Source organism: Nannospalax galili, unplaced genomic scaffold, assembly GCF_000622305.1.
Source record: "Nannospalax galili isolate Female #2095 unplaced genomic scaffold, S.galili_v1.0 scaffold1534, whole genome shotgun sequence".
In the NCBI taxonomy this organism is placed as follows: Eukaryota; Metazoa; Chordata; class Mammalia; order Rodentia; family Spalacidae; genus Nannospalax; species Nannospalax galili.
In genome coordinates this window covers 28472-44305 of record NW_008333781.1, presented here as the reverse complement: position 1 = coordinate 44305, position 15834 = coordinate 28472, and the positions used below count along the sequence as shown (strand labels likewise).

At 39.8% G+C, this 15834-nt stretch overlaps 1 protein-coding gene across 1 annotated transcript in view; it reads left to right on the top strand.

The window, feature by feature from the left end:
• The window catches only part of LOC103730284 (diacylglycerol kinase kappa), a 115918-nt gene that overhangs the window by 97856 nt on the left and 2228 nt on the right, over nt 1–15834 (top strand). Inside the window, 5 exon segments of the mRNA XM_029561276.1 lie at nt 4597–4780; nt 5432–5540; nt 6221–6360; nt 7154–7235; nt 9552–9643. Of these exon segments, the coding sequence (XP_029417136.1) occupies nt 4597–4780; nt 5432–5540; nt 6221–6360; nt 7154–7235; nt 9552–9643 (607 nt within the window).

Below are 15834 nucleotides of genomic sequence, written 5' to 3'. Positions count from 1 at the left end.
TGTATTAGTAACTGAAAAAAGCAAGAGCTCTTTTATTCTCATACAACAGTTCTCAATTAAACCCAGACCACCCTCCTCCATCCATGCCTCCTCCATCCCCCCACTGGACCCCACAAACTCTGCCATTCATAGTAAGTCCTATGCAGTCAAGCATTTGCACCCAGAGACACCCTTCAGTGCAAATTCATCCACTGGAGTCCAGTCAGTCCATCCAGAGATCATGTGCAAGGCATACTCTCCCCCACCCAGCAGCAACCGGCCTCCAACAGCTCTCAATCTAGGGCTGGCCTGCTACCCATCTGGGCCCTTGTTCAATTGAGCTGGCGTAGGTCCTGTGCTTGATGCCACCATTGCCACAAGTTCACATGTGCAAGCTTCCAGTGGCCTGAAAGCCTCTGCTTCCCTGTGTTCATGAACCAGCCCTGGCGCTTACAGTCTTTTTGCCCCCTTTTCCACAGCTGTGGGTAGGTGAGGTTTAATATCCAGGGATACATGCTCGTAGTCTCTTATTCTTTAAAACTTGGGCAGTTGTGGCCGTCCGTGTGCATCACACTCTCCTGTACAAGGAAGCTTTACTTCTGAGACTTGAGGGATGCATTAGTTTTCTCTCTGTCCCTTGTTCTGCCGTGTTCCATGAGCCTTAGGTATACCAGTGCAACTGTAGATGTGTAACCTAGTACTGAGCATCTCTCAGACGTACATTCTCTGTGTCTGACCAGTTATACAGTTCTGTAGTAGCCTCCATCTGTTTCGAAAAGAAGCTTCTTTGATGAGTGGTGTACAGTATGCTTGCATGTAAATATAAGGATCAATATTTAGCATATAGTAAGAAATTTCATTTGTCTCAAGATATGAAGGAGATAGGGCTTTCTCTAGGATCTACATCCTCTCCTGCCATGTGTACTTGACTGCATTTACAGTGCCACCCATGAGTTCACTCCCACAAAGGAGACTTCAAGTTCAATTACATAACTGTTAATTTACCCCCGGATAACAGTGCCACTACTGCACCAATACAGGTAGTTTGCCATGCCAGTCCTTATGGTTATTAGGTTTTAGGGCAGAGTTGGACCATTGATTGTTTTTTTCCCTTGGAAGTTTACATATTATCATCTAGCATTATGATCGCCAAACTTCAGTTAGAAGGCTTCCAGGTCAGTTCCTGCCCCACTGCTTCAAGTCCTGTACCCAAAGTATGTCCTGTCTTCACCAGCAGGGTCCCATTTACTAGTCCTGGGAGACAACTAAGAGATTTAGCAATAGTCTGTGTTATCCTGGGAGTCTCCTGGGTCACTCCCACTAACCACTCAAAAGGAACTCTCTTCTCTCTGGCACTGTGCCCCCTGTTAAGCAGCTCCCAGGTACAAAATGCACCAATGTTTAAACACTATACATGCACCTCCCATGGGGCCCTGAAGGTAGCACACCCTCCTCTGGGTTTCTCGGCCCCTTAAGACTCACCAATCCCCACTCTTCTTCTTCCCAGGATACCCCTCTTCTTCCTCCCCAGTCCTAGCACCCCCATTATCTCCACCCTCCTTCCAATAACACCCGCCTGCCACCATCCCACCTTTGAGATGTTCTTTCAGGCTGTTGACTCACACAGACTACAGGCAACAAAATCCCCTATGCCCTTTTTACAACTGCTGCTGCTAAGTCAAGTCCCCATTGTTCTGTTCAAGACAATTTATGGTCTTGAGCCCAAAGGCCAAGCTTCACACCCTCTTTATATTTCATCTGTAGATTTTGACTCATAGGTCTGTTTTCATCTTTTTCTAAACTTGATTCTATTATCTAGTAGCTCTTTCTCAAGCTTTGAGTACTGCAAAGTTTAGTAGCCAGCCTTCTATGTTCTCATCTGAATTAAAGAATAAAATTATGAAACAACACATTTTCCACCTTACAAGATTCTCTTGACAAACTTGGCTTTGGTCAAATTCAGATATTCATTGCCTCTTAGGAAAATTCTAGCTGGAGCTGCCTCTATATTTTCTTTAAACTGGCTTCCTTCTGGCACCTTCCTGTGTATTCACAACAATGACCAAATGAGGTTTGACACTGAAGTTCAAGTTACCTTAATTGCAGAATTTTCTCTTTAGCCGGCAGCATTCCACTTCATGCACAATTATTTTATTAATCATTGCAACACGCTACTAGTATACATATACATATAAAAAGATGAACCCTTAGAGAAGTTAAGATGTTTGCTACTAGTTAGTGAGTAAACCTGGAGAGCAACGAACAGTAGCACACAGCTATCTTCTTTTGTAGACATATACTAGAAAACACAGCCCATGCTACCAGATGGATCTAAAACATTATTTCACCTATACGCTCATGGCTAGCAAGAAAGCATTGCTGTAAATTTCATTTTCATATTTCTTAATTATTGACTGGTAAATATATTCACAAAGGTCAACGTTTTTAACAAAATAGTATTTAGAAAAGAATCTTGCTATCTTTTCTCTGATTTTCTCAGTTTCCTATACTCCCAACGCAGTTAGAGGTAGTTACTTTTCTCATTGCTGTGAGCAAATATTTGAAAAGAATCAACTTAAAAGAAGGATTTATTTTGGCTGACAGTTTGAAGGAATATACTGTAGTCCATCATAGCGGGGAAAACATGGCGTTGGGAAGCTCCATGGTGGCAGGAGAATGTGACCTTGCCCACATCTGTGCATGCCAACAAGCAGGGAGCCTGGGGCTTGAACTGAGGCTGAGCTGTAACTGTCAAAGCCTACCACTCCAATGACACATGTTTTCCAGCATGGCCTTACCTCCTAAAGGTTCTACAGTCTCCAAAAATAGCACCACCAACTAAGGACACATGAACCTGCAAGGGGCATTTTATATTCAAATCATGCCACTTGGGGTCTGCATTGTTTGTTGGGTGGAGACAAAAACATAAGAAGAAACCACCTTATATATCTTATGTTTTGACTCATGTTTTGTGTAGCAGTCTCAGGCTCATCCTTCCTTTGCAATGCTTCCTCTAACAGTTTGATGTCATTTTATCTCCCCTTGCCATCTGACAATAACTTCCACCACTTCCCCCCTCCCTAACTCTGCAACAACTATGCTGTTCTCAATTGTTCCCAGACACCCTAGCCTACCTTCTTAGGGTCCTAGCACATTTTGTTGCCCAAAATCTCTTTCCCCAGATATTCACATTACTCATCCTTTATTTACTCAAATATCACCTCAAATGTGACCATCTCTGAGAAGTGTCCTTGACCACACTGTGTAAAATAACAATCTCTACTTCCTTTATATGCTTTATTTTCTTCATAATATGGTAACTTTCATATTTATCGCTCCTCCTTTGTCAAAACAGTAGTTGTATTTTGTCCACCAATGTATTCTCAGAACATAAAGAAGAACAAACATAGAATGCCCTCAATACATATTTGTTGAATGAATGAATGTGTCAGAACTACCATTGTGATACCATTTTTACCTTTTGTTAAAAATGCTGATAAGGGTATGGTTAGGAGTCTTGCTAAGGGTATTGGTTTTGTTTTGTATTGAAAGTAATTGCTTCTAAGCTATACTATTAAGGAAACACAGCACATTCCTCTTGTAGCTACAAGTTCTGGCAAGCCCTGAAAATTTGGTGCACAACTGCTTAGGATGCCTTCAGACTCTACCAGCCAGCTAGTGGGAATGTGACCATAGAGGAAGCTGCTTAGAATTTCCAGGCACAACAGATTTTCTTCATGCTCAACACATCCATTCTATTTGGGAATGAGTAACGTGATTTTTGCCTGTGCATCTATTTTTGCTGGAGCACCCCTGGAAAGCCATGAGCTCAGAGGTTGGATGGCTTGTTATTTGTCTAGCATTCCTCACCTAGGAAACTATTACTCACTGCCTATCTCCTTGCCAACAAACTTTAAAACTCAGCATAAGCTGGTATGATTTGGCTATTTAGACTGCTATAAGCCCCACTTCTCCATGGATAACTTCAACATTTTGGATTATTCAAAGTATCTCTCTTGTTCAGACTATTTCTCAATAGACTTATTTTCCCACTGGAAGTTGTGTAATAACATGAATTGCTCTGTCAGAGCCTTAGAGAAGTAATCGAAGCTCCTGGCTTCACCCTCCATTGAGATGCCACTCAGCTGGGATCTCTATCATTACCTTCTGACTAAATGACAGCCTTTCCTTCCCTGCTTTCCTGGGGAAGAGCTGGTCCAAGTGAGAACTGAGCTAGCTCAAACAGAGGGAACTTGTTTGGGTGTCGCTGCTCCTCCTGTGCTCTCACTCTTTGCCTTCTTTGTTTTCTCACAGAGTTTTACTAATCTTCTGGTTGTTGCAGGAATTTCTTGATTCCTTGAATTCTAACATATTCACTTGTGTATGTGGCCATCTCCCTACCTTGAGAAATATCTAGTATGTTATCTGATGTATAATAAATTCTCAGAAAATGGTGGGTGTTGCCTAGAAATAGCCGAATACTTTTCTTCTCTCCTTGATGATGCCCTAACTTTCCCTCTACCCCTTAATTACAAACAATTTCAAACTGTAATGCTAAATCATATCTCATCTTCATCTCAAAAGCCTTGTTCTTTTTCTTTTTATTGTGTATATCAGGCCAACTAGTGGTATCATCAGACTTCTGGAATCTTGATTGGCCATCTGCCTGTTCATGTCCCTTGCTTATCTTCATCAACTCCAAAAGCGGAGATCATCAAGGGATCATCTTCCTCCGAAAATTCAAGCAATATCTTAATCCATCTCAAGTGTTTGACTTGTCAAAGGGTGGACCTGAAGCAGGGTAAGCACAGGGTAAGGGATATGGTTGTGTATATAGAAGGGACTATCCTCTCTGTATATTCTAGGCTAGGCTAGGATTCCTGGAATCAGTCCTTATACCCACACAGTTATATAAACATGTGACTTGGAAGCAATTTAAGTTGGTGCCTGGAGGGCTTTTATTAAGTGTATGTCCTGCTTCCAAACTTGCTTCACCTTTTCTGATTGGCAAGACATCCACATTTCCTGACAATTATATATATACATATATATATATATATATATATATATACACACACACACACACACATAATGTCTGCTACAGACTTTTATTAGGGAACCATTTGGCACTCCAGCACTGGATCCTGTGAGCCCAGTAACCACTATGCGAGGTATTCTTCAATTACCTTGGCAGGTGGTTTTCACTAGGTTATTAGTGGCTTCCAGAACAAGTTTAAGCACAAAAGAATATGAGTTGGTCTCTGATCTCTGATATATCTCTGTGGAGTTGTAGTCTCAAATATATATGGAGACAGAGGCTAAGACCAAAAGAAGGTGGGCTACTGTTATGACAATGCTAAGGTAGCAATTCATGGGTGCTGACATATTGTAAGAAAGATTTATAAATTCCAACTATTCATGAAATTATTCCATTTTCTCTTATTCCTTGTAGCCTGTCTATGTTCAAGAACTTTGCTCGTTTCCGTGTTCTGGTTTGTGGTGGAGATGGCAGTGTGAGCTGGGTCTTATCTGTGATTGATGCCTTTGGATTACATGAAAGAGTAAGTCCCTGGCTGAATCATTTTAACCATTGCTAGAGAGGGAATATAGGGTTGTCTATCCTAAGAAGTCCCAAGTCTGCATGCTCCCTATCTACAAACTTATTTTCGACAGGGTTAGTAGTTAACATGACCAATCTAAATCTTCTCTATTTTCTGGTTGTCTCTGGGAAGGGGAAATGAAGGAATATGCAGAAGTAACAAGCATTCTCTGGGCTTCAAAATAAAGAGCTGAAGGGGGGAAAGTTCCAATTTTCTTCCCCTCGTGAGGCTAATGATTTTCTTCTCTGAGTCTCTAGAAGGACAAAAACTTTCTTCTAGGCAGCCCTTTGCTCTTTCTGAATACAGTCTTCTGAGTCATCTCCCCTACTGGGACCCAACTTAAATAAAAATGTGTGGTTATATTCCTCTCTTATAGCTAATAGCTATGACTTTTGTCATATTCCAAAAACTTCCCACTTTACTGAGTAGGTTCCCTCTTACTAAGACTAAGATCTGACTCCTTCGAGAAAATTTCATTCAACTTCAAATACCTTCTTACTACATTTCTTGTCCTTTAAAATACTTTAAAATCACAGACTTTAAGGTCTTTGTCCTTCCCAAAGAGCACTCTCTGTGTCTTTTCACTAGTGAAAAATAGCGGAAGGACTGTCTAAAAAGGGTGTCTTCTTTTCTTTTCGCAGTGTCAACTGGCAGTCATCCCACTTGGAACTGGCAATGATCTTGCTCGTGTCCTTGGCTGGGGTGCATTCTGGAACAAAAGCAAGTCACCATTAGACATTCTCAACAGAGTAGAGCAGGCTCATGTGAGAATTTTAGACAGGTGAGTGGCCAAAAGACTGTATCTTTGTCCTCTTCCAACCTCATACCAGTTATTCCATTATATAATCTCAGTCAGGAATGTAATCTCTCTACCAGAGCACAAGTTCTTATTTATGGTTTCAGTGCAGGGCCATTTGGGATGTCTTGTCTATTAGGAAACCAGATTTACCATATGTCAATCAAATATCACTGAATCCCCTCTTCACACCTAAAAGATCCTAGAGCAGGGGCCTCATGGATAAATTTTCAAGTATTCTCTTCTTAATATCATTCAAATTGGACAATCACTTCTCTAGTGGAAGCACAATTTTCCTTAGGAAAGGGCCTCTAGTATGTTATGTCTCTGCTGTAGAAAACAGAGTATACTGCCATCTTATGTCCCAAGAAATACTTTTTATACTGGAGTTTGTTTGAGTATTTGGCTTATGGTTGTTCATAAGAATTTCTTAAGGCAATTTTTCAAGATATCCATCCGAGCACATCACATCTGGGGCAGGACCTTGATAAACATATTTCATAAAAATATCTCTGGTGCTCTTGAATGCAAAGCACTACTCTCTGAGAATCCTGAGAAGAATCCCTTCCATCACAGTGACCTAGAGACTTCATGAAGCAGAATAGTCTTTTGTGGTATATCTTGTAACTAGGTGGCCAGAAACTGCTTGAGTCCACCTTGTAGTGCATTTCCCCCACCACATAAACATTTTGAAATCTTTCTTGAACTGTGAAGCATAGATTGTACCTTCTAATTAAGCAGAGCTTAAATATCCATCTGTGTTTTAACTTCATTTCAGATGGAGCGTGATGATCCGTGAGACTCCCAGACAATTCCCATTGCTAAAAGGACAAGCTGAAATGGATATACGGAGATTTGAGGTAACTACTGCTTAGCTATATAATTCAGCACAGTGATAAGCAAAGCTGAGAGATACCCATTTCCATTTCCAGGGACTTGATGAAGATAAGATCACTGAGGACTGGAGATGCATCAGTCAGCAGCTATTTACTAAGAATGTGTTAGGCATTAGGGATACAAGTCATTCTAGTTACTTATTCATTAATTTAAATTATCTATGGTGTAACTACTGCATAATAGATACTGTTTTAGGAAATGTTCTTATATTTTACTAGGTAAAGAAGAATTACATAGTCCTTGCTATCATGAGGCTCATAGTCTCCTTGGAGGGATAGAAAAATAAAACTTTAATAAAATAGTAGATGTATGTATATATGTCACTCCATGAGGAGTCAGGGAAAGCATCTCAGAGTAAGTGCTAGTTCAGAAAAGACCTGAGGAGTAGAGATAAGCAGGAGACTAAGAAAGATGAAGACTGTTTTGTGTACTGTTCCAAAGACAAGAAAGGATATGGAATATTCACAGAACTGAAAAAATTTCATAATGGAAAGGGCATCATGCCCAGGGATAGAAAATACAGGATGAGATACTATAGAAGTAATCATAGACCAAGCCAGAAAAGGCTAATAAAGTATGGTAAGAAAACTTAGACTTTTAACCTAAGAGCAATGCGAATTCCAGAAGAGTTCAGGGAATTCTGATTTGTTTTGGTTTTTTGCTTTGCTTTGTTTACATATGGGAGACAACAGATGTGCACATATGCACAGCACACATATGTGGTCAGAGGGGTGCTCATCTTTTTATTTGAGATAGGGTCTCCCATTGGCCTGGAACTTCACCAAGGCCAATTAGCCCACAAGATTCCAAGGATCTGCTTGTCTCTGCCTCCCACACCACCATCACTGGGATTGTAGGTATATTCCACTACACTGAGATTTTCATGTAGGTTCTGGGAACTCAAACTCAAGTCCTCTTGTTTGCAAGGCAAATGTTTACCAACTGAGCCATCTCCCCAGGCCAGGTGTTTTTTCTTACTTTATTATACAAATTTTCAGGCATACAGAGAAGTTGAAATGGGAAAGTCTACCATTAACAATTCAATATATCTGCTTTATCATTTGCCAAACAAATATGCATCCTACTCTCTAATAGAATGATTTTAAGCAAAAGGATTCCATGGTGTATAGGGAGACAACTGAAGGACTAACGACTAGAGAGTGTGAAACAGTAATACAGAAGAGAAGAATTGGGCAGATGAAAAGAGTATAATTACTAGGATTTGGTAGATACTTGAATGTAGGGAGCAATAGAAAGGAATAGAAGTTATAATTAGGAGTATAAACTCAAGAGGCAGATTACTGGAATTGAATCTAAGCTCTGCTTAGATTTACTCCTTTCCTATGCCTCACAATCTTTCCCTGTGAAATGGGCATAAAAGTAATCTTTATTTCTCAAGATAGATATTGAAATTACAGAAAAATGGCATATAGCTATAGCTTAGAACAGGCTGTTACATACATGATATGTATGCAATCTTATTCTTTAAGAGGTAACATTCTGGTATTGGAAAGTTATGAGGAATCCCACCTCTATTTTTTTATGAGACTGTTCATATGAAACATGGAACAAATAGTACCCCCTTTCGTATGTGTGCCACTAAATTTTCTCCTTCCTGCTCTCTGTTTGACTCACCCTCACTCTCTCAGGGTCTCATGCCCCTGACGTGGGTGGACAAACTGCATAACACATTTTTATCTTGGGTTTTGCATGGTTTATATGATAGGGAGGTTTCAAAGAGAGATGTCATTCCAGCCCTGCCCACAGTCTCTGTTAGCTTTCGAGCCACATAGGCGCAAGGTCTCACCCCACAGTCTGTGGATGCCCCTTCTCACTTCTACTCCCACAGGAGGCCTCTACCATTTACCCCACCGCCCCCACAATTCCTTTCCCTGTTCCAATCTCCCTCTCCCCGCCCCTTGCTCTGAAGGCAGCTAAGCTCCACCCCCCTTCCTGGCGTGCCCTGCACTCGCCCGTCACTCACGCTTTTCACTTTTTGGAGGAATGAGTGGTTTCTGGGCTACAAAATGAGGTTTTTATTATTAAGTTGAATAAGAAGAATATATCTCTTATTTTTACAGTGATTATAGGTCCACGATTATCTCTGGGAACCTTTAACAAGAATTCTTTGATCGTGATTATTTCCAGAGAGGCAATTGAGTTGCTGGTAAAGAGTTATGAGGAAATAATGAGACTGAAATGGATGCAAGGTAGAGGATGGGTTGTATGATAAGACACAGAGTTAAGCTTCCAGGACGGAATATTTCTTTTACCTGTAGGCTGCTGCCATCCAGCACTTGGAGTCTGCAACCACTGAGTTGAACAAAATCCTGAAGGCCAAGTACCCCACGGAGATGATCATAGCCATTAGGTCAGTTTTCTTTGGTTCTCATTCTTTGAGGTATTTTTGATCCTCATAAGCTATTCCCAAATAGTATGTGGGACTCAGTTTGTCAGCCTGGTATGTTGAGGCCACAGAAAATAATGTGTTTATCTTTCTAATCCATTTTCTCTCAACTCAAACTACCTGACTGGAAAATTTAAGGAAAAATGTTGACACTGTCGTGAGGATTCCTGATGCTAAAAAATGATAAAATTAAAAGCCAAGTATTTGGAAAGGAACAAGCATTGTAGACCATTCAACAATACAGGCATCTTCTTTTCCATATTCAACACTGGGAAAGGTATCTTCAGTGCCTTCTGATGTCTGCTTTCTTTCTTTTTATAATATCTTTAATTTTTATTATATGCAAATTTAATCTCTATTCATTTTATAGGTGACATGTTCACATAGTACAAAATCAAAACACAGGTGTTTCCAATGTATGCCACTGTATAATGTCAAAACTCTTCTGTTTAGCCTGGAATTACTGTCATTTAATTATTCCCAAATATTAGTTTTAAACACAGTTTAAAATATATATTTTATAATATCATGTATATAATGTAGATGGTTTTGTAAAATAATTGACTCATTTGACAACATATCTTGGGAATAATTCCTTGTGCACATATCAGGAAATTTCTCATTTTCTTTCTAAATTTTCTTTATTCTTGAGAATTTCTATTCTCATTTTCCTCTCTAACTTCCCTGTATTCCCTCCAATATGCTCCCCACCCCAACTTCATGTATTTTTTTGATAACCAACTAAGTCCATTTAGTGCTATCTGTATACACATGGGTATGTATGATGACATCCACTAAAGCACATGAAATCTACCAGCTGCCATATCCTCCCTTAGCAACTGTTCATTATCAATAGGTCATCAATAAGAAGTGGAGCCTAGAGATCATCTACTCCATTTATATTGGGAATTTGGCTGGCTTGATCTTATGCAGATCTTGTGCAGGCAACCACAGTTGCTGTGAGTGCCATGTAAGTGCCATAACCATGTTGTGTTCAGAAGACACCTTATCTCAGTACTGTTCCCCATCCTCAATCTCTTACATTCTTTCCAACTCCTCTTCTGCAGTGTTCCCTAAGTATTATTGGTGGTAGAGTTAATACAGATGTACTGTTTAGGGCTGAGCACTCAGTCTCTTATTCTCAGCACTTCAGTCATGAATCTCTCCATTGACTGCTGGCCACTGTGAACACAAGCGTCTCTCACCGAGACTGAGAGCAGCCCATATGTTTAAACACAAAGATTTAGAATGCAATTTGACAGCATGACCATTCAGAGAAACAACAATAGCAGGTTCTACCCTAGGGCCTGTGACCTCCTCAGGCATGGACTTTTAACCAGATTTATAGTATCAGGCATGAAATACCCTCTTGTGAAGAAGACCACAAATCTAATCAGAAATCAGTTACCCCCATAACAATAATGTCATCACTGCACCAATGGGTCCACTTGCCTGGCAGGACAGCATTACAGCATCCAGGATACATCATTGAGTAAGATCAAGAATGTGTTTTCTTCCCCAGCAACCTGCATAGCACCTTCAGACACTATGAAATCTAGCCACCAGTGAGGAAGTTTTCCAGTTAGTTTGAGACTGATTTCTTTATGTCATGCAGGCAAAGTGTGTGGTGACTTCAGAAATAGGGTCTTACTATAGAGTTATAGTGAGTAAGCAAGAGCAATGGCAATTGTCTGTATTGTTTTGGAGACTTCTGGGGCTTTTCCAACCAATAACTCATAGTGAGGTATCCCATACCTTGTACTGTGACTGTCATTAATAGCCCATGTCTTTGGGGAGCCACATTGTCCACCCATGCAGAGTAATTTTGTTCAAACTCTTTGAAAATTTTTATTTTGAAATTAGCTTACTAACTACTGAGTCTCCATAAGGCTTTTTCATATATCCTTAGTTTGGGTTAATCCACCTACAACCCCTCCCTGTTCTCCATCCCCCTGTCCCCATGCCTTCTTTCCTTTAACTCTTACACTCCTCCCTCTCCTTTTATTTCATATGTGGTTTACTATCCCTCTAACTTGTTTTTTAGTTGGGTTGTAAGATAATAGGCTCCCATATGGCTTTTTATACCCCTTCTTTGGATTAGTCCTCTTCTTTACCTCTTGATCTTCCAATATTTCAGTATCCCCCCTTGCTTAAGGCATTCCTCACTCAGTGTTCCACTTCTCTACTTTTGTTTTGACCTATATCTACTATTCCATCCTCCCTTAATGTGTCCCTCCACCAAAAGGCCCCTTTCTAGTTTCCTTGCTTCCACTTGTGCTCCAACTTAAACACACAAAAGATTTGACTCTAGGATCAACATATGAGTGAGAAAATATGGCATTTTTATGTCTGGGCCCAAGTTACTTCACTCAGTATAATCATTCTAGTTCCATCCATCTACCTGCAAATTTTGTGATTTCATTTTTTGTTACAGCTGAGTAATACCCCAATGTATATATGTACCATATTTTTCTTCATCTGTTGATGGCCATCTCAGTTTATTCTGTTTCCTAGCTCTTGTGAATGAACATGAATGAACATGAACATCAACATGAATGAACATGAATGAACATGAACATCAATGAACATGAATATGCAAGCATCTTCATAGTAGGATTAAGTCCACTGAATATGCATTCAATGCCCAGGAGTGGTATATCTGGGTCATATGGCAATTCTATTCCTAGTTTTCTGAGAAAATTCCACACAGATTTCCAAAGAGGTTGTACTAGTTTCTATTCTCACCAACAGTATTTGTTGTAATTTGTATCAATGATGGTTATTCTGATTGACATAGGATGGAATCTTAAAATTGTTTTAATTTGCATTTCCCTGATGGCTAAAATTCCTGCCTGGCTGCATTTCTTTTTTCAAAAATTCTCTGTTCGGTTCCATAGTCTGTTTTTAATTGGATTGTTTACTTTCTTAATTCTTAATTTTTTAGCTTTCTCAGTTTTTGTTGTTGTTGTTGTAAATTCTAGACACTAATCCTCTGTCATATGAGTGGCTGGTAAAGATTTTTCTCTCATTCTCTGATTTGCCACTTCACTGCATTGGCTGTTTCTTTTTACATACAGAAGAGTCTTAGCTTCCTGAGATAGCAGTTGTTGATTATTGGTCTTATGTTCTGTAGCACTGTAGTCATATTCAGAAAGTCCTTACCTGTGCCAATCAGTTGAAGCATACTCTACTTTTTCCTCTAGCAGTTTCAGATTACATTGAGGTCTTTGATCTATTTGCAGTTCAGTTTTATACATGGTGAGAAATAGGATCTAGTTTCATTTTTCTGCAAATTGAAATCCAAAATTCCCAGCAAAATTTGTTGAAGATGCTCTTTCCTTCCATGTGTATTTTTGGCCTCTTTGTCAAATACCAAGTAGCTGTATGAATGTGGATTTATATCTGGGTCCTCAATTCTATTCCATTGATCTGTGTGTGTATTTTTGTACCAGTACCATGCTGTTGTTATTACTATGGCTCTATAGTATAATTTGAAATCAGCATGGAGATATCTTCTGCAGTATTCTTTTTGTTCAGGATTGCTTTGGCTATCTTGGGTCTTACGTGCATCTATGTAAACTTTTGGGCTGTTTCTGTTTCTCTATCTGTAAAGAATGGCTTTTGGATTTTTATTGCCATTGCATTGACTCTGAAGATTGCTTTTGGTAGGAATGTGTACTAGTTCGCTTTCTTGTTGCTGTGTTAAAATACAATAACCAAAAGAAACTTAGAGAATTAAGAGTTTATTTGGGCTTACTATTCCAGGGGTATAAGTCTATCCTGGTAGGGAGGCTTGGCAGGAGGCAGCTGGAGCAGAAAGCTGAGAATTCACATCATCAAGCATGCACAGGAAGCAGAGATAGTAAGCTGGAAGTAGGGCAAGGCTATGAACTCTCAATGCCCACCTTTAGTGATGTGCTTCCTCCAGCTAGGCCATACCTCCTAAAGGTTCCATAACCTCTCCAAACAGTGCCACTAAGTGACCAAGTGTTCAGTTACTTGATTCTGTGGGGAATATTTCTCCTTCAAATCACCACAGATGATCATTTTCACAATATGAATTCTTCCAATCCATGAGCATAGGATCTTTCCCACTTCCAGTATCTTCCTCAATTCCTTTCTTCAGGGGTCTTAAAATCTTATTGTAGAGATCCTTCATTTCCTTGGTTAGGTTTAATCCCAGGGATTTTTGTGGCTCTTGTGAATGGGATCATTTCCCTGAATTTTTTATAGTCTGTTTATGATTGGGATATTGGGAGGATACAGATATTTGTGTGTTAATTTTTGTATCCTGCCACTTTTCTGAAATTGTCACCTCTAAGGGGCCTTTTGTGGAATATTTAGGGTTTCTTATATAAAGAATCAAAAAATCTCCAAATAGAGATTGTATTAGTTACTTTTCTGTTGCTGTGATAGAAACACTGACCAAAGCAACTTATAGAAGGAAGAGTTTATTTGAGCTTATGGTTCCAAAAGGGCAAGAGTCCATCATGGCAGTGAGGCATGGTGGCAGAGGTGGCTGGAGGAGGAGGAGAAGCTAAGCTATACATCTTGGAGCACACACAGGGTGCAAGAGAACGACTGGAGATCGGGCAAGGCTTAAGAACTCTCTAAGCCCACCCCCAGTGATATGCTTCCTCTAGCACAGCCACACCTTCTAAGACCTCCAAAAATAGTGCCACCTACTAGAGACAAAATATCCAAATACTTGGAGCCTATGGGGGACATTCTCACTCAAACCATCACAGAGATACCTTGATTTCTTTTCCTATTTATATCCCTTTATTTTTGCCTCTTATCTTAATGCTCTAGCTAAGACTTCAAGCACTATATTGAAAAGTAGAGAGAATGGACATGCTTTCCCTCTTCCTAATAGTAGAGGGAACTCTGAGTTTTCCTCCATTCAATAAGACATTGGCTGTATGTTGTATCTAGCATTATTATGTTGAGGTATGCTCCTTCCATGATGGATAACATGTTCATTCGTAGATTTTTCTACATTTGTCATTGAACTTTACTGAGTGATTTGATTCCTTTACCTTGTTTTCCAGCCCTGATACTTTTTTTTTCTTCATGATCCATTCTATTGATTAGGTTTTAACTGAGATTTTTATTTGATTTTTAGAAAATAGAATATTTTTATTTATTCTTTGAGAATTTCATGCAATGTATTTTGATCATATTTACCTCCCCACTACTCCTAACTCCTCCCAAATCCACCCCTTACTTCCCCACCCCTCCAAACTTCATGCCCTGTTTTTGAAAATAACCCACCCAATCCAATTTGCATTGCATAGATGATAGATAGATGATAGATAGATAGATAGATAGATAGATAGATAGATAGATAGATAGATATAGAGATGTATGGGCATGGGGCCATTCACTGTAGTGTGATCAGTTACCAGGGGTCATACCCTTAAGAAAAGCTGATTCTCCCTCCCTCAGATTCATTGACTGTTAATAGCTCCTTAATTATGAGTAGAGGCTCATTAGCCACCCCCTCCGTGCTAGAGTGTTGATTGGCTTAATGTAGTGCATGTATTTATTGTGCTGGCAACAACAGCTGCTGTGGGTTCTTGAGTGCAGTGGTCTTGTCATGCCCAAAAGACACTGTTTTGCTCCATTCCTATAAGATCTTGTAATCTTTCTATCCCCTTTTCCAAAATGGTCTTTGAGTCTTGAGGGGATGATATAGATGTCCCATTTGCGGATAAGCCCTGCACTGACACATGCTCTGCACTTTGACCAGTTCTGAGTGTCTGTGTTAACCACCATCCACTGCACAAAGAAACATCTGATGAGGTCTGATAGCTACACTAATGTATGGGTATAGAGATACAAAATTTATACCGCAGTCTGATACTATGTCCATTTAACAGAATAATAGTAGTTTCTCCCCTGAGGCCTGTGAGCTCACCAGTTGTGGCTTCTTGGCCACATTCACAATACCAGGCATGTGTTTCCTCCTGAGGTGCAGGCCTTAAATCCAATCAGAAATCAGTTGATTACCTCCATAATCACTCAGAATGGTTTTAACTTTCATTTCCCTGGTGGCTAAGGATGGTGAACAATTTGAACAATCTTATCCAAAGGAACATTGACAACTGATTACCACTAGATGAGGAACAGCTGACCCTCCTAAAACAAAGACC